This window comes from Hevea brasiliensis, chromosome 1 (genome assembly GCF_030052815.1).
Source record: "Hevea brasiliensis isolate MT/VB/25A 57/8 chromosome 1, ASM3005281v1, whole genome shotgun sequence".
Lineage (NCBI taxonomy): Eukaryota > Viridiplantae > Streptophyta > Magnoliopsida > Malpighiales > Euphorbiaceae > Hevea > Hevea brasiliensis.
In genome coordinates this window covers 121310532-121331803 of record NC_079493.1, presented here as the reverse complement: position 1 = coordinate 121331803, position 21272 = coordinate 121310532, and the positions used below count along the sequence as shown (strand labels likewise).

The 21272-nt window shown below is 32.1% G+C and overlaps 2 protein-coding genes across 3 annotated transcripts; both read left to right on the top strand.

The window, feature by feature from the left end:
- The first annotated feature begins 514 nt into the window (after nt 1-514).
- LOC131181485 (vesicle-associated protein 1-1-like) lies at nt 515-1106 on the top strand. The gene is made up of 3 exons (XM_058149805.1): nt 515-643; nt 780-850; nt 963-1106. The coding sequence occupies exons 1-3, from the start codon at nt 592-594 to the stop codon at nt 1089-1091; spliced, it is 252 nt and encodes an 83-aa protein (XP_058005788.1). The 5' UTR covers nt 515-591; the 3' UTR covers nt 1092-1106.
- A 61-nt stretch (nt 1107-1167) lies between these two features.
- Nucleotides 1168-21048, top strand: LOC110639627 (proline-rich receptor-like protein kinase PERK15). 2 transcript variants are annotated; one of them, XM_058149761.1, is made up of 15 exons: nt 1168-1304; nt 1392-1607; nt 12322-12394; nt 12532-12602; nt 12714-12795; nt 12940-13055; nt 13143-13337; nt 14074-14419; nt 14505-14591; nt 14733-14803; nt 15003-15079; nt 15422-15548; nt 20042-20197; nt 20450-20495; nt 20625-21048. In XM_058149761.1, exons 1-15 carry the CDS (start codon nt 1194-1196, stop codon nt 20639-20641), a joined length of 1791 nt encoding a protein of 596 aa, XP_058005744.1. In that variant the 5' UTR covers nt 1168-1193; the 3' UTR covers nt 20642-21048. The 2 variants fall into 2 exon arrangements, 1 of the variants encoding a protein (XP_058005744.1); XR_009149992.1 differs by lacking the exons at nt 15422-15548; nt 20625-21048.
- The last annotated feature ends 224 nt before the right edge of the window (nt 21049-21272 follow it).

Genomic DNA, 21272 nt, shown 5'->3' with positions numbered 1-21272 from the left:
ATTTAATTCTTTATTTTATTTTCATTAAATCATTTAATTTTTATAAAATTTTTAATTAGTCAATGCGATCACTTTTTTAAAATGTTATTATTTAATTTTATTATTTTAATAAAATTAATTAGTTAATTTTTTATGTTTTAAAATTATAATATTTTGAAAAATATATAAGATTAAATTTGAATTTATATTTTTTAAAATTATTTAAATATTTTTATTTAATTTTTTTAGATATTTTTATATTTTTTATATTAAAAGATAAATAACTTTTTTTATATATACAGAAGAGTATTAAATTTTATCAAAGATGAAAAATTACAAGAATATGATAATCCTTCTTGCTTGTCCATATGAAAGAAATTAGAAAAATAATTTTTTTCCCCAAAGATGTAATTTCCCCGAAGACAAAACGAAGAAATGTATAAATAAAACTGCGCATACACATTTTTTTTTTCAATTGTCAGACACCGTTTGGCGCTGTTTCTTTGTCTTTGCTCTCCCCCCGCCCTCTCTCTCTCTCTCTCTCTCTCTCTCTTTCTCGTTTTTACTTGTATCCCTTCCTCTCTCTGTCGCTTTATCGCCGATCGCAGCGGAATGGATACCGGCTACCTTCTCAGCGTCGAGCCTCAGGAGCTTCAATTTCCATGTAAGCTCCTTCACAGCTAAGTTTTGCCTAGCTAAGCTGCCTGCTTCCCTCTGTTTTCAGATTTTTTTTTTTGCTTTTCCTCCTTCGATTTTTTTTTTAAAATTTGTCTTTTTAATTTTTATTTTCTCCGGACAAGTTGAATTGAGGAAGCAGATCTCTTGTTCCCTACTGCTGTTAAATAAGAGCGACAATTATGTGGCTTTCAAGGTATTTAATTAGTTTCAAAAATTTTCAGGCATTTATTGTAATCCTTTCGGTACCTTTTTGGGAGATCTTGTGCCCAAGAGTTTTGTAATTTTCATTTGGCTGGTAATTTTAGGTTAAGACGACGAATCCAAAAAATTACTGTGTTAGGCCTAATGCTGCGGTTGTCTCGCCAAGGTCCACTTGTGATATTATAGGTCTTTTCTCTCCGCCTTTTTCCAATTATCCCGTTGTGTTTAGATGACATTTCTCTTTCATTAGTGTCTGATTTACTGATCAGCGACGGTCACTCATTCTGTGTTAAGTTATTTGGTGATTGATTGTCAATTTACTTAAATCAGTTACAATGCAAGCACAAACGGTGGCGCCTCCTGATATGCAATGCCAGGACAAGTTTTTACTTTTGAATGTAGTTGCAAGTCCTGGAACTACTGCAAAGGATGTCAATGCAAACATGGTAAGTTCTCTTTTTATCTTTTCTTGGGTCCATTCAACTTAATTTATGGTTTGCACTAATGGGCTTTTACTATTTTCTGATTCTTAGTTCAATGAAGAGGCAGCGCATCATGTTGAAGAGCGCAAATTGAAGGTTGTTTATGTTGCTCCTCCTAGATCACTGTCACCAGTTCGAGAAGGGTCACAGGAAGGTTTTTCACCCAGATCTTCTGTGTCCGACGATGGGAGCCTGAGCGCCACCGTACAAACCAGCGTTATTCAATTCGATCCGAAAGTTGTCCCGGTGAATGAACCGGATAAATGGGTTAGTAGCTTTTTAATAAATGTCGGTCATTAAAAGTTAATTAAATATATAAAATTAGTTAAATATAATACTTATTAATATAGATAAATAAAATTAATTAAATTTTAATGATTTAAAATAAAATTTTAATATTTATTAAGTTATATTTAATAATTTTTAATAATATTTTTAAATTTTATATAAAAATATTTAAGTAATATAATGCATAAAAATTTCTATAAATGTATAATTCTCTTTTTAATATTTATGAAATATTAAGTATATGTTAAAAAATAAATATATTGAAATTAAAAAAATATAATTATCAAGTTAGTTTAATTTATTTTGATTTTAAATAATTTTTATGAAATTTTGAGTTTAATTTATTATACTAATATTAAAAATAAAAAGATTTTATTGAATAATTAAATTGACCGAGTTAATTGGGTCATACCGGTTCATTAGTACAACTCTGAGTTGCTAGGTCGCTTCCTTATCTAATTCAATTATAAATTCAGACTGCTTTAAGAATTAATTTATCAATTTATTAATTCAACCAACCGATTCCATCTAAATTTAATGACTATGGTATGAATAGTTGTGAGTGCTTGGTGTCTTTGTTCTTGCAACATACATGCATAGAATTATCTTAATAACGATTATTAGATTGATTTAGTGGATATATACATAAGCTATAGTTTATTTGTTGGGACAAACAATTAAAGACCTTGATGGTGGTCCTAGTTAGGTAGGTCTATTATTATAAAATGTTGTATTATGAATTTTAATATTGTACAAGTCTCAACATGATTATTTTATATCATACATAGAAGCTTTTTTTAATTGCTACCAAAGCATTTACAAGGCTCCTCGGGCATCACTAGACAAAACATACAAGAGCTCTTGCAGAGTCGCCAAATGCCAGTTTCTAGGAAGAGTACCTTTGATATTCAACTTAGCTAAATAATCTGCAGCCTTATTACCAGTCTGTTAGAATTATGACTCAAAATCCTAGTAAGATTTATAGAGACCTTTTCTAATTTGAGTGGGAGAAATATTCCTCAATAGGATGGATGAATATTTCATATATTGAGTAGAATTCTTATTTTTAGTGTTATTCTTAAATTAAGTAGGACTCCTAATCAGAGTGGGATTGAGAAAATTAACATTATAAACAGGAGAATAGTGAAAAATTTTATTTAGCTTTTGCCCATTGAAGAAAGTGGCTTTGCCTATGGAAAGTGACTTTCAGCTCATAGAGTGAGGCTGTCGCCCGTTGTAGAGAAGGGCCTTGTCAATTATTGCGAATTTGATTCTACCAATTGATGAGAGGCTTTTGCCTATTGCAGTTGAGAAAGACTTCAGCCTAAGGTGGAGAAAGGACATAGAATTCAATAGGAAGGGATTCTTGCCCATTGGTGAGAGGGCTCTTGCCTATATAGTTGAAGACACCCTTGGTAGTGTAATGTTATAATAGTAAATATATTGAGTTATATTTAGAGGAGACTGAAAGGGACTAACTAATGTATTTACTATGAGCAGTTTGATGTAGTATCGGTTCTCTTGGGTGTAATTGGATTTATGGATAGTATAGTTTTGAGCTTGTAATTGATGATTTATTATTATTGATAGTGAAAAATAGCATACCCGTAGATGTAGCCCTATGTTGAGAGGGTGAACCACGTAAATATTAGTATTTTGTATGTTTGATTTATTTCTTTGTAGTTTACACGCTTCTGTGATACACAATAAATTGGTACTAGAGCATGGGAATGATCTTGGTGAGTTTGGTTGAAGGTGGAGCTGCTGCAATATGTAGAAAGTTGCATATGTAATAATAGTGATGGTGAAGAGTTAAAATTGAGGTAGAGCTCTTGATGCAAAATTAAGAAAGTTGATGACGCGAAGATTTTTTAAAGAAAAAAGCAAGTTACACCCAAGATAAAGATTAGAAAGATTAATGATTTGAAGGGTTCAAGCTCAAGCATGGAGATGTGATGATTGGAGGCACCCAAGAATTTGAGGTATATAATGGTTGATGGATTTTGAGTCAAGGTGGAGATTGTTAGAATTATGACTCAAATTTCTAGTGAGATTTGGAGAGACCTTTCCTAATTTGAGTGGGAGAAATATTCCTCAATAGAATGGAAGAATATTTCATATATTGAGTAGAACTCTTATTTTTAGTGTTATTCTTAAATTGAGCAGGACTCCTAATCAGATTAGGATTGAGAGAATAAACACTATAAATAGGAGAATGGAGGAAAAAAGGTTATTTGGCTTTTGCCCATTGGAGAGAGTGGCTTCGCCCATAGAGAGTGGCTTCGCCCATAGAGAGTGGCTTTCAACTCATGGAGTGACGCTGTTAGCCATTGTAGAGAAGGGCCTTGCCAATTGCTGCGGATTTGGCTCTACCCATTGATAAGGGGCTTCTGCCCATTGTAGTGGAGCGAAGCTTTGGCCTAAGGTAAAGAAATGACATAGAATTCAAGATGAAGGAATTCTTGTCTTTTGATGAGAGGACTCTTGCCTATATAGTTGAAGACACCCTTGGTAGTGTAATGTTATAATAGTAAATATATTGAGTTATATTTAGAGGAGACTGAAAGGGACTAACTAATGTATTTACTATGAGCAGTTTGATGTAGTATCGGTTCTCTTGGGTGTAATTGGATTTATGGATAGTATAGTTTTGAGCTTGTAATTGATGATTTATTAATATTGATAGTGAAAAATAGCATACTCGTAGATGTAGCCCTATGTTGAGAGGGTGAACCACGTAAATATTAGTATTTTGTATGTTTGATTTATTTCTTTGTAGTTTACACGCTTCTGTGATGCACAATAAATTGGTACTAGAGCATGGGAATGATCTTGGTGAGTTTGGTTGAAGGTGGAGCTGCTGCAATATGTAGAAAGTTGCATATGTAATAATAGTGATGGTGAAGAGTTAAAATTGAGGTAGAGCTCTTGATGCAAAATTAAGAAAGTTGATGACGCGAAGATTTTTTAAAGAAAAAAGCAAGTTACACCCAAGATAAAGATTAGAAAGATTAATGATTTGAAGGGTTCAAGCTCAAGCATGGAGATGTGATGATTGGAGGCACCCAAGAATTTGAGGTATATAATGGTTGATGGATTTTGAGTCAAGGTGGAGATTGTTAGAATTATGACTCAAATTTCTAGTGAGATTTGGAGAGACCTTTCCTAATTTGAGTGGGAGAAATATTCCTCAATAGAATGGAAGAATATTTCATATATTGAGTAGAACTCTTATTTTTAGTGTTATTCTTAAATTAAGTAGGACTCCTAATCAGATTAGGATTGAGAGAATAAACACTATAAATAGGAGATTGGCGGAAAAAAGGTTATTTGGCTTTTGCCCATTGGAGAGAGTGGCTTCGCCCATGGAGAGTGGCTTTCAACTCATGGAGTGACGCTGTTAGCCATTGTAGAGAAGGGCCTTGCCAATTGCTGCGGATTTGGCTCTACCCATTGATAAGGGGCTTCTGCCCATTGTAGTGGAGAGAAGCTTTGGCCTAAGGTAAAGAAATGACATAGAATTCAAGATGAAGGAATTCTTGTCTTTTGATGAGAGGACTCTTGCCTATATAATTGAAGACACCCTTTGTGGTGTAATATTATAATAGTAAATATATTGGGTTATGTCCAGAGGAGATTGAGAGGGACTAACTAATGTATTTACTATGAGCAGTTTGATGTAGTATAGGTTCTCTTGAGTGTAATTGGATTTATGGATAATATAGTTTTGAACTTATAATTAATTATTTATTATTATTGATAGTGGAAGATGGCATGCCTGTGAATGTAGTCCTATGTTAAGAAAGTGAACCACGTAAATATTGATTGTTTGTATATTTGCTTTATTTCTTTATAGTTTACACGCTTTCGAGGTGCACAATACAGTCCTTCGTACCAAAGAAAAGGTCACAGATTGACAACTAACCACTAGATTTTGAATAATTAAAATAGTAGCTTGAATTTACGATAATTGCTTCGGATTTGAACCTTTTAGAATTGAGATGAGACATTCTAAATCTGATTCAATGATGGGAGAGCTAACTCCCATAATTAAGGTAAGCTTTAAGGCTTCCAAAACTGCAGAAGCTTTCCCAGCTAAAGGAGATGCACAATAGATACTACGAGCCACACCATCAATCAATGATCCATAATGATTCTTAACTGTTACTGTATTGGAAGCAGTTTTACATCTACTTTTAAAAGCAACATTAGTATTAAATTTCATTTTTCCCTGTGGGGGAGGAAGCCATTCGCAGGAATTGGAATACTGGAATTTATCGAAGCGGGTTGCCATTAAGCTCCTTGACCTACTGAAGCTCATTCATACTTCTAGTAATATGACAATCAACAGGATGAGGATTAGGGGTCAACATGATAAAAAACAATAGTATTCCTCTCCTTCCAAATAAACCAACATGTAAGCGCCTATCACATCCAAAGGTTCCAAGTCTCCTTTGAACTCTTTAACAAGAGAAGACCACCACTGAGCAACAGACAAGAAACCAATGGAATTTGGTTTGTATAAGCATGGACTTGAGCACTAAACTACCTAAGAATGATTACACCAGAATATGAGATGCTCAATGATTTCATTATTCTTAAAACATATAGAACAGCTCGGGGAAGTAAGAATTCCTCTCTCTTTGTCAGATTACCCTTGACAGGAAGTGCTTTAAGCACTACATTCCATAAGAACACTTTAACTTTAGGCTGCATAGATAGATTCATCAAGAAGAGGGAATTAGATGGAATTGCATTTCTTTCCTCTTGATCTTTCCTCATCAACAATTTATAGTCCGAACGAATAAAGTAAACTCTAGACCTGTCAAAATGCCAAATAAGGGTATCATTACTATGCCTCGGAGCTACATAAATTGAGAGAATGGATTTTGCTTCATTTTGATCAAACATATGATTCACCAGATTTGTTTTCCATTCCATATTATCATGGTCAATGAGGTCTGACACCAAATTGACATTTAGAGACACATTAGTAGGGCTGTTAACTCTAAAATTGAGAAGCCTAGGAATCCGAGGGTTCTCCAAATAGAGTATTTTGCCCATTAGCTATATTATTTCTGAACCCCTTTTTGAGCATATGTCTTCTAGCAATTAACCCCTGCCACACCTAAGAATTTCATTTTGAAGGGGAAGATTGCCAAAAAGGGGAGTGAGGAAAATAAATGCCCTTTATAACTTTGGCCTACAGACTAGATGGATTATTGATCAAGCGCTAGCATTGTTTAGCTAGACAAGCAAGATTAAAATTTTGAAATTCTCTAAAACCTAACTCTCCTTGCAACTTTGGAATGGAAGTTTTGTGCCAACCAATCCAATGCATTTTCCACTCTAAATCTTTACTCCCCTACCAGAAGTTAGCTATGAGACTGTTCAAGTGGTTGCAAAAACTCTTTGGGTATTTCAAGATGGCCATCGAATATGTAGGGATGGCACTCAAGACTGCTTTAATCAAAGTTTCCCTTCCTGCTTGAGAGAGCAACTTGTGCTTCCAAGGTTTATTTTTGGCTCTAATTTTGTCCTTAACAAAAGATAAAGCCTAGTTCTTCGATCTCCCAAAAATGAAGGCAAGCCAAAATATTATCTTCTTGCTTCATTTCCACCGTATTAAAAAGATTCAAAATGTTGTGCTTAAGATAGGAAGGAGTTTTCTTACTAAAATGGATGCTTGACTTGTGAAAATTGCCTTGTAGCTGTAGAAAATTTCTTAATGATCTCCAGAATTGCATAAGCCTCTCTAGTGGATGTTTTACCGAATAACAAAATGTCATTAACAAATAAGATATTAGTTATTGCCGGAGTGCTTCTTACCAACTTAATTCCTTGTATGCTTCTTGCATCTTTTGCTTGAGAAATGAGATAAGATAATGCCTAAGATACAAAATAAATAAATAAATAAATACATAAATAAGGCAATAGCGGGTCTCCTTGACAAAGACCCCTAGAAGGCATAAAGGCTTGAGATGGAGCACCATTTATAATAATAAAAAAGCTCACAGTAGATACACACTGCATAATGATATGAACCCGCCTTGAATCAAAGCCAAATTGGAGGAGAGCTTTTTCAAGAAAGTCCCAGTCTACTTGATCATGAGCTTTATGCATATCTAATTTCATAGCCATTGAGTGATTTTTGCTTTTGGAAGTCAGCAGATAATGAAAAGCTTTATGGGCCATGATTATATTGTCTTGAATAGCCCTTGATGAAATAAACGCTACCTGCTGAGAAATCAAACTACCCATCCATGGTTTCAAATGATTAACAACAAGTTTTTAAAAAATCTTAATAAAGGAAATTGCATAGGTTTATAGGCCTCAATTGATTGTAATAGGGATTTTACAATTAGGGACTAGAACAATGTTAGTTCTGTTGAGTTCTTTCAACAAAAAAGCAAACTCGAAAAATGATTTTATGGCATTACAGACTTCACCTCCTACTATCTCTCAATATTGTTAGTAGAAGATACTTAAGAACCCATTTGGCCCTAGAGCTTCATACCCCCTAACTCAAAAGCATCTTTCTTAATCTCCTCATTAGAAATAGGAGCAAGCAGTCAATTGTTTATTTCTTCTGTTAGAATTATGACTCAAAATCCTAATGGAATTTGGAGAGAGATCTTTTCCTAATTTGAGTGAGAGAAATATTCCTCAATAGGATGGAGGAATATTTCTTATAATGAGTAGAACTCTTATTTTAGTGTTATTCCTAAATTGAGTAAGACTCCTAATCAGATAAGGATTGAGTGAATTAACACTACAAATAGGAGAATGATGAAAAAGATTATTTGGCTTTTGCCTATTGAAGAGAATGATTTTCAGCCTATGGAGTGAGGCTGTCACCCATTGTAGAGAGAGGCTTTGTCAATTGTTGCAGATTTGGCTTTGCCCATTGATGAGGGGAGAGAGGTTCGGCCTAAAGTGGAGTAAGGACATATAATTCAAGAGAAAGAGATTCTTGTCCATTGGTGAGAGGGCTCTTGCCCATATAGTTGAAGACGCCTTTTGTGGTGTAGTGTTATAATAGTAAATATATTGGGTTATGTCTGGAGGAGACTGAGAGGGACTAACTAATATATTTACTATGAGCAGTTTGATATTGTATGGGTTCTCTTGGGTGTAATTGGGTTGATGAGTAGTATAGTTTGAACTTGTAATTGATGATTCATTATTGATGATAGTGGAAGATGGCATGTCCGTGGATGTAGCCCTATGTTGAGAGGATGAACTACGTAAATATTAGTATTTTGTGTGTTTATTTTATTTATTTACAGTTTATACGCTTCCGTGGTGTACAACAATTGGTATCAGAGCATGGGAATGATCTTAATGAGTTTGATTGAAGGTGGAGTTATTGCGACATGTAAAAAATCGCACATGCAATAATGGTGGTGGTGGAGAGTTGAAATTGAGGTGGAGCTCTTGATGCAAAATCAAGATGGTTGATGACATGAAGATTTTTTGAAGAATAAAGCAAGTTACACCCAAGATGAAGATTGAAGAACTAATGATTTGAAGGGTTCAAGCTCAAGCATGGAGATTTGATGATTTGATGACACCCAAGAATTTGAGGTATGCAATGGTTGATGGATTTTGAGTCAATGTGCAGATTGTTAGAATTATGACTCAAAATCTTAATGGTTTTGTAGAGAGATCTTTTCCTAATTTGAGTGGAAGAAATATTCCTCAATAGAATGAAAAAATATTTCCTATAATGAGTAGAACTCTTATTTTAGTGTTATTTCTAAATTGAGTGGGACTCCTAATCAGATAAGGATTGAAGGAATTAACATTATAAATAGGAGAATAATGAAAAAAGTTATTTGGCTTTTGCCCATTGAAGAGAATGGCTTTTCAGCCCATGGAGTGAGGCTGTCACCCATTGTAGAGAGGGGCTTTGCCAATTGCTGATGATTTGGCTCTGCCCATTGATGAGGGGCACTTGCCTATTGTAGTGGAGAGAGGCTTCGGCCTAAAGTAGAGTAAGGACATAGAATTCAAGAGGAAGGGATTCTTATCTATTGGTGAGAGGGCTCTTGCCCATATAGTTGAAGACACCTTTTGTGGTGTAGTGTTGTAATAGTAAATATATTGGGTTATGTCTAGAGGAGACTGAGAGGGACTAACTAATATATTTATTATGAGCAGTTTGATGTTCTATGACTTCTCTTGGGTGTAATTGAGTAGATGGGTATTATAGTTTGAGCTTGTAATTGATGATTCATTATTGATGATAGTGGAAGATGGCATGCCTGTGGATATAGTCCTACGTTGAGAGGGTGAACCACGTCAATATTAGTGTTTTGTATATTTGCTTTGTTTCTTTGCAGTTTATACGCTTCTGCGATGCACAACATCTTCAAACAACTCTGGGAAGCAAGCTTATCACGTCATCAATACTCAACCCATTACTCTTGCTATAAGAGAGGATCTCATTTCTTAAATCTATCTCAGATTCAATCCACTGGCCATTAGCTTTCTGGAGCTTAACAATGGAGTTTCTTTAGCGGCATTGGACGGTAGATAAGTGGAAGGATCGAGTGTTTTCATCACTTTCCATTAACCAATTAATACGAGATCTTTGCCTTCAATGACTTTCCTCCCTTTTCCATAGCTCTTGAAGGCGGTTAAGAACATTTTGTTCATCTGTTTTGTTCCCTGTTGCCACTGGATTAGAATAAAGCTCTTCCAATCTCAACTTGAGCTGGCTCACTACAGAAAAAATTGGAGAACCCCTCACTGAATACTGCCAAGAAGCGTCAATAATGGATGCACAATTCGGATGCTGAAGCCACTTTGATTCAAACCAAAAGAGAAACTTCTTCTTAGACTGCTGAGAATCCAGGCACAACACTATTGGTCTATGATCAGATCCCACCACAGCTTTATGAATAAGAACTGCCTTAGGGAAGAATTCTTTCCAAACAACTGACACCAAAGCTCTATCGAGACGCTCCTAAATGGCATGCTTACCGAACTGTTTATTGAACCAAGTCAACAGAGGACCTTTGCATCCATAAGGGAACAATGATTAATGAACTGAGCCATATCTTGAACTTGGGAGTCTCTCGCTAAATTCCACCATAACTTTTCATCCTGCGATAAAATGGAATTAAAGTCTCAAATACAAATCCAAGCATCATTCTCATCACGCATCAAGGTCCGTAAATTTTGCCAAAAGTAGACTCTATCCTCCCTTATAGGACAGACATACACAAAAGTCATGAGCCACGCAAACTGACTGCCTAGCAAAGTGATAATAGAATCCACAAAATTACATGAGTGTTGATTAATGCAGACATATACCTCATCAGTCCACCAAATTGCCAAACCTCCAGACAGCAGAAGCTTCTTTTAATAATTCTCTTTCTCAAATAATAGAATATTTGGACTAATTCCAACTCCACAACTCCACGCGGTACGATTTCTACGGCTCTTATTCTCAACGACAACGCATGAGGTTTTTTTTTTTTAATTAAAAAATAAAATAAAATGATTCATTGGATTTGATTTTATTTTCAGAAAAAAAATTATGTATTTTAATTATTTAAAAAAATATATTATTTAATCCTTATTTTATTTTTGTTAAATTATTTAATTTTTCTATAAAATTTTCAATTAGTCAATGTTATTAAACTATTATTTAGTTTCTTTATTTTAGTGATATTTTTAAAAATTATTTAAATATTTTCATTTAATTTTTTAGACATTATTTTTATATTTTCTATATTAAAAAATAAATTTTCTATATTATCTCATGACTACTTAGAGATTAAGGGAGTTGATTTTTTTTTATGCATACAATATACCAAATTCTATGAAAAAATAAAAAATATGAAGGGAATGAAAAAGAGAAAGTATGAGTACAGATGAGAAAAAATACGAGATATAGGAAAAAGGGAGGATAAAGGCAATTTGGATATAAAAAAAAGATTAAAATGTTAATGTAATTAAATTACAAGAATTAATTAATATATTTTAAAATATAAAATTCATAAATTAATTTTATTAAAATAGAAAAATTACATAGCAATTTGATTAGTATTAAAATCTTTTGACTAATAAAAAATTTGACGAAAGAATTAAATAATTTAATGAAAATAAAATAAAATGACTAAATAATATATGTTTTAAAATATATGAATAATTAATTTTATTAATATATAGAAGTTGAATAGTAATTCTTTTCTTTTATTTTTTCAAAGATTCATTTAGTTTAATTTAAAAATTTTTGAGATTTTGGTTTGCTGGCTTTGGTAGGATTTTATGATTTAAAATGCGCCCGCTTTTAAAAGTTTTTTTAATTTAATTTTTTAATATTTAAGTTTGATTTAATTTTAAATTGAATAAATAGATTTAATAGTTTATATAATTATATTTATCAACTCTAATTTCTATAAATAAAATAAAAGGATAAAGAAAATAAAGGTGCGTAAAAATGACAAGAATCGATACTTCCTTCCGGCTTGTCCGGATGAAAGAAAATTAGAAAATAAAAATTACAAAAGTTTTTTTTTTTTGAAAGATGTAATTACTATTTAAAAAAATTTAAAAAAATGATTATAAACTTTTAGATTATTTTTATATATCCATTCACTGTTAAATTGTCAACACTGTTTGGGACGTCGTTTATTTGATCTCTCTTGTTTGTACTTGGATCCCTTCCTCTCTCCGTTAGCTTATCGCCGATCGCATCGGAATGGGTACCCGCTACCTTCTCAGCGTCGAACCTCAGGAGCTCCAATTTCCATGTAAGCACCTTTCACAACAAAGTTTTGCCTAGCAAAGCTGCCTGCTTCCCTATGTTTTCAGATTCTTGATTTTGCTTTTCCTCTTTCGATTTTTTTTTCTAAAATTTGTCTTCTTTTTTTTTTTTTTTCTGGACAAGTTGAACTGGGGAAGCAGACCTTTTGTTCCCTACAGCTGTTAAATAAGAGCGACAATTATGTGGCTTTCAAGGTATTTAATCAGTTTCAAATTTTTTCAGGCGTTTATTGTAATCCTTAGGTATTTTTTTGGGAGTTCTTGTGCTCTAGAATTTTATAATTTTCATTTGGTTGGTAATTTTAGGTTATGACGACGAATCCAAAAAAGTACTGTGTTAGGCCTTATGCTGGGGCTGTGTCGCCAAGGTCCACTTGTGATGTTATAGGTCTTTTCTCTCCCTCTTTTTCCAATTACCTCATTGTGTTTAGATGACATTTCTTTTTCATTAGTGTCTGATTTACTGATTAGCGATGGTCACTCATTCTGTGTTAAGTTATTTGGTGATTGATTGTCAATTTACTTAAATCAGTTGCAATGCAAGCACAAACGGAGGCGCCTCCTGATATGCAATGCAAGGACAAGTTTTTACTTCGGAGTGTAGTTGCAAGTCCTGGAACTACTGCGAAGGATGTCAATGCAGAGATGGTAAGTTCTCCTTTTATCTTTTCTTGGGTCCATTCAACTTAATTTATGGTTTGCACTAATGGGCTTTTACTATTTTCTGATTCTTAGTTCAATGAAGAGGCAGGGCATCATGTTGAAGAGCACAAATTGAAGGTTGTTCATGTTGCTTCTCCTAGACCACCATCACCAGTTCGAGAATGGTCAGAGGAAGGTTCTTCACCCAGAGCTTCTGTGTCGGACGATGGGAGCCTGAGCGCCTCTGTACAAACTAGCGTTATTGAATCCGGTCTGAAGGTTGACCCGGTAAAAAGACTGAGTAAATGGATTAATAGTTCAATCAATCAATGGATCATTATTAACAGGTCATTAAAAATTAATTAAGTATATAAAATTAATTAAATATAATATTTATTAATTTAAATAAAAAAATTAATTAAATTTTAATTATTTAAAATAAAATTTTAACATTTATTAAGTTATATTTTATAATTTTTAATAATATTTTTAAATTTTATATAAAAATATTTAAGTAATATAATGCATAAAAAATTTTATAAATATATACTTCTCTTTAATATTTATTAAATATTAAGTATATATTAAAAAAATAAATATATTGAAATAAAAAAATATAATTATCAAGTTAGTTCAATTTATTTTGATTTTAAAAATTTTTTATGACATTTTCAGTTCAATTCATTATACTAACATTTAAACAAAGATTTTATTGAATAATAAAATCTATCAAGTCAATCGGGTCACACCGATTTATTAGTTCAACTCTGAGCTGATTGGGTTACGTTGGCTCGCTTCTTTATCTAATTCAATAATAAATTCAGACCTCTTTAAGAATTGATTTACCGATTTACTGATTTGATCGACTAGTTTGGTTCAAATTTAATGAGTATGGTATGAACAGTTGTGAGTGTTTGGTGTCTTTGTTCTTACAACAAACATGCATACATAATTGCAAGAAACCTCCCTCGTGTGCTATTGTCAGAGACTTTTATTGAAGTGATTGTGGTTTGCATGCTTGTAGCTTTCGACAGCTTTTCCCTCGGGAATGCCCAGTAACATTGGACCAACGCAATATCGTTATGAACAACTATCAAAAGCAACTGGTCATTTCTCCAATGACTACATCCTTGGCCAGGGTGGTTTTGGTCAAGTCTTTAAGGGTGCCCTACATGGTGAAATCCTTGCTATTAAGAAACTTCAGTATTTCGAGGAACAGACCAGAGAAGAATTGGTCCATGAGATTGCAGTCATTAGCAATGTTCGTCACTGTAATCTTGTTAAGCTGCTTGGCTACTGCATTGAAGGAGCCAATGCATTGCTTGTTTTAGAGTATTGTCTCAATAAATCCTTGAGATTTCATTTACATGGTGAGTTATTTTTCATTTTCTGAGATATTCATGTACACAAATAAGAATTATGATTTAAGATCTTACATAAGAAATTGCATCATAGGAGGAGGAAAAGAGATTTTGGATTGGCCAACAAGAAGGAAAATTGCCATAGGCTCTGCAAAAGGATTGGAATATCTGCATGAGCACTGTGAGTAACCGATCACTGCTTGCTAAATTTTATAGGATTTTATTAGAGCTATTGATGCTTTTTTTTGAAAAACAATAAAAATTGTATCATTAGTCTTTCCTTTCAAAATTTTCTACTCTCACAATATCTACATATATTCAGCATCTCCAAAGATTATTCACCGAGATATCAAACCAGATAACATTCTTCTCGATATTAATTTTGAACCAAAGGTGAGATATATATTTTAATTACAAACAAAAGTGTTACCTATATAATTAGTTATGTCCTATAATGAAAAATTGGAGTTAAATTTCATAATTGGATGTAATTCATAAGTAACATTTTTATCATTTTTTTGTTGTATTGATGCCAAATTATATTATCTATGGCACAATCGATCCACTAATGTACTTGGATAATTATGTTTAGATTGCCGATTTTGGACTTGCCTTATTTTTTCCGGATACTGTTACTCATCTCTCCAGATCAATTGCAGGAACTGAAGTGTAAGATACAATTTTTTTTTTTTTTATTACTTAATTACATTACTATTATGGTGTTTTTCTAGGTGGTCTTATGATCTATATGTGGAATAATAACACTATAAGAAAACCAGAAATTAGAGATAAAACGATTATATTTTTCTGTCCATGTTAGAGAAGTTAGGTGGCATTATGATCTATATGTGGCATTATCGGACATTTTCTTTTCATGTTTAGTTTTTATTTTTCTGGGAGTGTAAAAATAAAATACAATTATAACCAAGAAAAACTCATTAATTCAGGCTTCTCTAAGTAAGGATTTTCATTTTCTTGAAACATTTCTCAACCCAAATCTTTTACTTGTAGTTATATAGATCCAGAGCATTCCGGAAGAGTATCTAGTAAGTCAGATATCTATTCTTTTGGCGTGGTGCTTCTAGAACTTATCACTGGAAGAAAACCTAAATATCAAGGCATTGACATCATTAGTTGGGTATGACACTAATCTATTCTCTATATAACACTAAAATAATATGAAATTTATATTCTTTTACATAAGCCAAACCACAATTGAATATTTTTATATTCTTTCTAATTTTTTTATTTGATTCATCTTTTTCTCTCGATTCCTCTACCTCTCTTCTTTCTCTCTCTCTCTCTCTCTCTCTCTCTCTCCTTTGTTCTCTCTCAGCAATGAACGTAAATATTTTGATTTATTTGGCCAATAAGCCTTTATATTTTTAGATTTTGGTTTGTATTTAGAGGCAAAGCCAAAGCATATTAAATTTTAAAGTTCTTTGAAGTTTCGTTGATACATGCAGTCTTTTTTTTATTTATTTTTTATTTTTTACCTCAATTCAATATAAAATTTGATTTATAAGGTAATATAAATTTTCATTAGAGACAAATTTATAATCATTTTATTGAAGGGTTAAATTCAAACTTTTGTTTTTTACTAAATATGTAATAATGAAATGTAATAATTACTCCAAGAAAACAAAATCTTTAGCGACGAACTGATGGCTTTATTGCTAATAACATAGATTAGCGACAGGCTTATAATGCATTCGTCACTAAGGGAGTGTTTGGTTCATCTGTTGGGTGCAGTTGATAGTTAATAGACACCTAAATAGATGAATTAGAATGTTTGGTAAGTTTAAAAAAATAAATCTAATAGCTGATGAGTAACTTATATGATACCTATCAACTCTATTTTTAGAGCTGTTTCTAATCAGCTGATAGCTGATTTTATTTTATTTTTTATTTTAACCATATTATCTTTTTTTTTTTTCATTTAACTTGAAAATTAATATTGTTAATACTTTTATCTTTTTCATTTATAACTTTAATATTTTAATTACTGCATTTTAATTTTGTTAAAATATTTTTTTATTAATAAAATAAAATAAAAATATTTGTTTAATCTAAAAACTTAAAATTAATTATAAGTTTTTTCTTCATGAACAATAATAATTACTTTATTATTTTATCTATTTTTTTAAAGTTATTTAATTATTTTTTTAAAGAATTTAATTTTTTTTCTTATTTCAATAATAAATAACATAATATAATAGATTAATAATTATATAATTATTTTAATAATAATAAATGATATAATATATTAATTTAATAATAAAATAAATAATATAATATAATAAATTTATAATTTTATATTTATTTCAATAACAAAATAAACTATATGATATATATCCTTATTAGTCATTTCACATATCAATAGTAACAGCTAAATATAGTTTTATCAAACACTTAATATAAATCAGCTAGCATCAGCTAATTGTAACAGCTATCAGCTGACAGTTATCAGCTGCATTCAACAGTTAAACTAAACAGCCCTAAAGAGTTTTGATAACGAGTTGTTAGCGACTATTGTAATCTGTCACCAAAAAGTCATGCATTTTATTTTTGGATTTAAAGTTAAAATAGAATGAAAATCATAATCGTATGAGTTTTATGTAGTTATTTAAATGGAAAATAGAAAATAAAATTAGATATTAAAATGTTAAAATTTACCAATTATTTATATATTTTGATGGTTCCAACTTTTTAAATGACATTTATTTATGTTAGAATTATGACTCAAAATCCTAGTGGGATTTGGAGAGAATTTTTCTAATTTGAGTAGGAGAAATATTCCTCAATAGAATGGAGCAATATTTCCTATATAGAGTAGAATTCTTATTTTAGTATTATTCCAAAATTGAGTGGGGCTCCTAATCAAATTGGGATTGAATGAATTAACACTATAAATAGAAGAATAGTGAAAACGGCTATTTAGCTTTCGTCCATTGCAGAAAGTGGCTTAGCCCATGGAGAGAGGTTGTCGCCTATTGTAGAGAGGGGCTTTGCCCATTAATGAGAGGCACTTGCTTATTGCAGTGAAGAGAGGCTTCAGCCTAATTAAGGTGGAGAAAGGACATAAAATTCAAGAGGAAGGAAATCTTTTCCATTGGTGAGAGGGCTCTTGCCACCCTTTATGGTGTAGTGATGTAGTAGTAAAAATATATTAGGTTATATCTAGAGGAGACTGAGAGGGGCTAACTAATATATCTACTATGAGCAGTTTTATGTAGTGTGAGTTTTATTGGGTGTAACTGGGTTGATGGGTAGTATAACTTTAAGCTTGTAATGATGATTTATTATTGTTGGTAGTGAAAGATGACATGTCCGTGGATGTAGCCCTATATTGAGAGGGTGAACCACGTAAATATTAGTATTTTGTATATTTTCTTTATTTCTTTACAGTTTACACGTTTTCGCGGTGCATAATAAATTGGTATCAGAGGATGTGGATGATCTTGGTGAGTTTGGTTGAAGGTGGAGCTATTGCAACATGTAGAAAATCGCAGATGCAATAATGGTAGTGGTGAGAGTTGAAATTGAGGTGGAGCTCTTGATGCAAAATCAAGAAAGTTGATGACGTGAAGATTTTTTGAAGAAAAAAGTAAGTTACACCCAAGATAAAGATTGAAGAATTTATGATTTGCAGGGCTTAAGCTTAAGTATGGAGATTTGATGATTTGATGACCCCAAGAATTTGAGGTATGCAATGGTTAATGGATTTTGAGTCAAGATAGAGATTATTAGAATTATGACTCAAAATCCTAGTGAGATTTGGAGAGATCTTTCCTAATTTGAGTGAGAGAAATATTCCTTAGTAAGATGGATGAATATTTCCTATATAGCGTAGAACTCTTATTTTAGTGTTATTCCAAAATTGAGTGGGACTCCTAATCAGATTGGAATTGAGAAAATTAAACTATAAATAGGAGAATGGTGGAAAATGCAATTTGGCTTTCGCCCATTACAGAAAGTGGTTCGGCCTATGGATAGGGGTTGTTGCCTATTGTAGAGAGGGGCTCTGCCCATTGATGAGAGGCACTTGCCTATTACAGTGAAGTGAAGCTTCGGCCTAAGGTGAAGAAAGAATATAGAATTCAAGAGAAAAAAATTTTTATCTATTGGTGAGAGGGCTCTTGCCAACCTTTGTGGTGTAGTAGTAAATATCTTGAGTTATGTCTATGGGAGATTAAGAGGGACTAACTAATGTATCTACTATGAGCAATTTGATGTAGTTTGAGTTTTTTTTAGTGTAATTGGGTTGATAGGTAGTATAACTTTAAGCTTGTAATGATGATTTATTATTGTTGATAGTGGGAAATGGTATATCAGTGGATGTAGCCCTATGTTGAGAGGGAGAACCACGTAAATATTGATATTTTATATATTTGCTTTATCTTTTTACAATTTACATAAATTGGTATCAAAGGATGGGGATGATCTTGGTGAGTTTGGTTGAAGGTGGAGCTATTGGGACATGTAAAAAATCGCACGTACAATAATGGTGGCAGTGGAGAGTTGAAATTAAGGTGGAGTTCTTAATGGAAAATCAAGAAAGTTGATGACACGAAGATTTTTTGAAGAAAGAAGCAAGTTACACCCAAGATGAAGATTAAAGAATTGATGATTTGAAGGTTTAACTTCAAGCATGGATATTTGATGATTTGATGACACCCAAGAATTTGAGGTATGTAATGATTGATGGATTTTGAGTCAAGGTAGAGATTGTTAGAATTATAACTCAAAATCCTAGTGAGATTTGGAGAGACCTTTTTCAATTTGAGTGGGAGAAATATTTCCTATATAGAGTAGAACTCTTATTTTCGTGTTATTTCAAAATTGAGTGGGACTCCTAATCAGATTGGGATTGAGGGTATTAACACTATAAATAGGAGAATGGTAGAAAACGTTATTTGGCTTTCGCCCATTGCAGAAAGTGGCTCGGCCCATGGAGGGGTTGTCACCTATTGTAGAGAAGCGTTTTGCCCATTAATAAGAGGCACTTGTCTATTGTAATGAAGAGAGGCTTCGACGTAAGGTGGAGAAAAGACATAGAATTCAAGAGGAAGAAATTCTTATCCATTGGTAAAAGGGCTCTTGCCACCCTTTGTGGTTTAGTAGTGTGGTAGTAAATATATTGGGTTATGTTCAGAGGAGACTGAGAGGGATTAACTAATATATCTACTATGAGTAGTTTTATGTAGTATTGGTTCTTTTGAGTGTAATTGGGTTGATGGGTAGTATAACTTTAAGCTTGTAATGATGATTTATTATTATTGATAGTGAAAGATGGCATGCCCCTGGATGTAGCCCTATGTTAAGAGGGTGAACCACATAAATATTGATATTTTGTATATTTGCTTTATTTCTTTGCAGTTTACTCGTTTTCCTGTGCAAAATAATTTATAATTAAATTTTTTATTTATCATGCAGAATAATAAAAAAAAATAGTAATAACACTAAGACTCTTATGCATAAATATTGAAAGTTGCACATTTTAGTCATTGTCAAAAAAAAAAAAATCTATATGCTAAACAAAATTCTTAAGATTAGCATGCATTTGCAAATATAGTAGAAAATTGTACCTTTTTTGATGGAATTTTTTTTTTCTTTTTTATCAATATTTAGGCAAAACCTCGAATTACACAAGCTTTGAATGGACAATATATAGACTTTGTTGATTCAAATTTGCAAAGTTATGATAGAAGTGAAATGCAATGGATGATTTCTTGTGTTGCAGCTTGTGTTTATAATCCTTTTGAGTCTCGCCCGCAAATGAAAGAGGTAAAAACTTTTTTGATGAGCACATTTTAGAGACTCTTTTTTTCTATAATTTCATTTGGTTCCATATGTATTTCAAATGATAAAATATTTAAATTTAATATTATGTTGAAAATTAATAATTTATAAATCTAAATTCTCAATAATTTCAAATGCACACGTATACCTAGTCAAATGAAACTATAGTAATTTTCTGTCAAAGGCATTCAAAAATTGAGAGATCACACAGTTGACGTGTAAGTATATGCCGTGCAGATAGTTCGAGCTCTTGAAGGATATAGTCCTCCAAAGGATAAGGCTGGTAATGATAACAATTTCCTGCACAATTTAAAATTTCATTTCTTATTTTCGTTAACACTATGTTTTGAAGGAGGTTTTTAAACGTAAGGGATGAAATTTTAAAGCAACAATTTGTCCGTCAACTTTTCAGGAACTCCATTCTACTAGATGAGCGGTCCCAAGTTCACGACCCAAACATGTTTTCTTACCAAACAATTATCATTTCCCTCATTCTTTTTGACTTGAGATTGTTTTAAATCTAGTTATCAAGTGGATGAACAAGCGAATGGTTTGGCATCTGAGAGTTTTAGCATAAAATTAACAGTATTATGAATTTAGCATATGGTGGAGTTTTTGAAAAAAACTCTTGTATTGTGTCTTGCGTGTTGCAGAATCTTGGCTATATGTGTAGTTCTGCCCTGCATGCTGAGAACTTTGTAAAAATTCATCTAGATTTGATTTTCTTTTAAGAGGTTCCCGTTGTTGGAATTTGTTGGGCTCTAAAAGGAGAAACCAATAAATTTGTGAGAGATTATTGCAAAAATTTAAATTGATTTCTTATATTTCTTTTTTCATATTTTGTTTTTTTATGCTCTATTTGCTCACTCTATTTTCTGCAACATATAAATTATATATAGCAAAACATTATATATTTTCTACTTAATCAATTAAAAATTTTATACGACCAAATTTATTGATAAATTATTAAATATTTTTGGTGTATGTGTACTTTCACTCATAAAATAGTGGGATTACACTTCTAAATTCAATGAATAATTGCTTACACTCTTAAATTCAA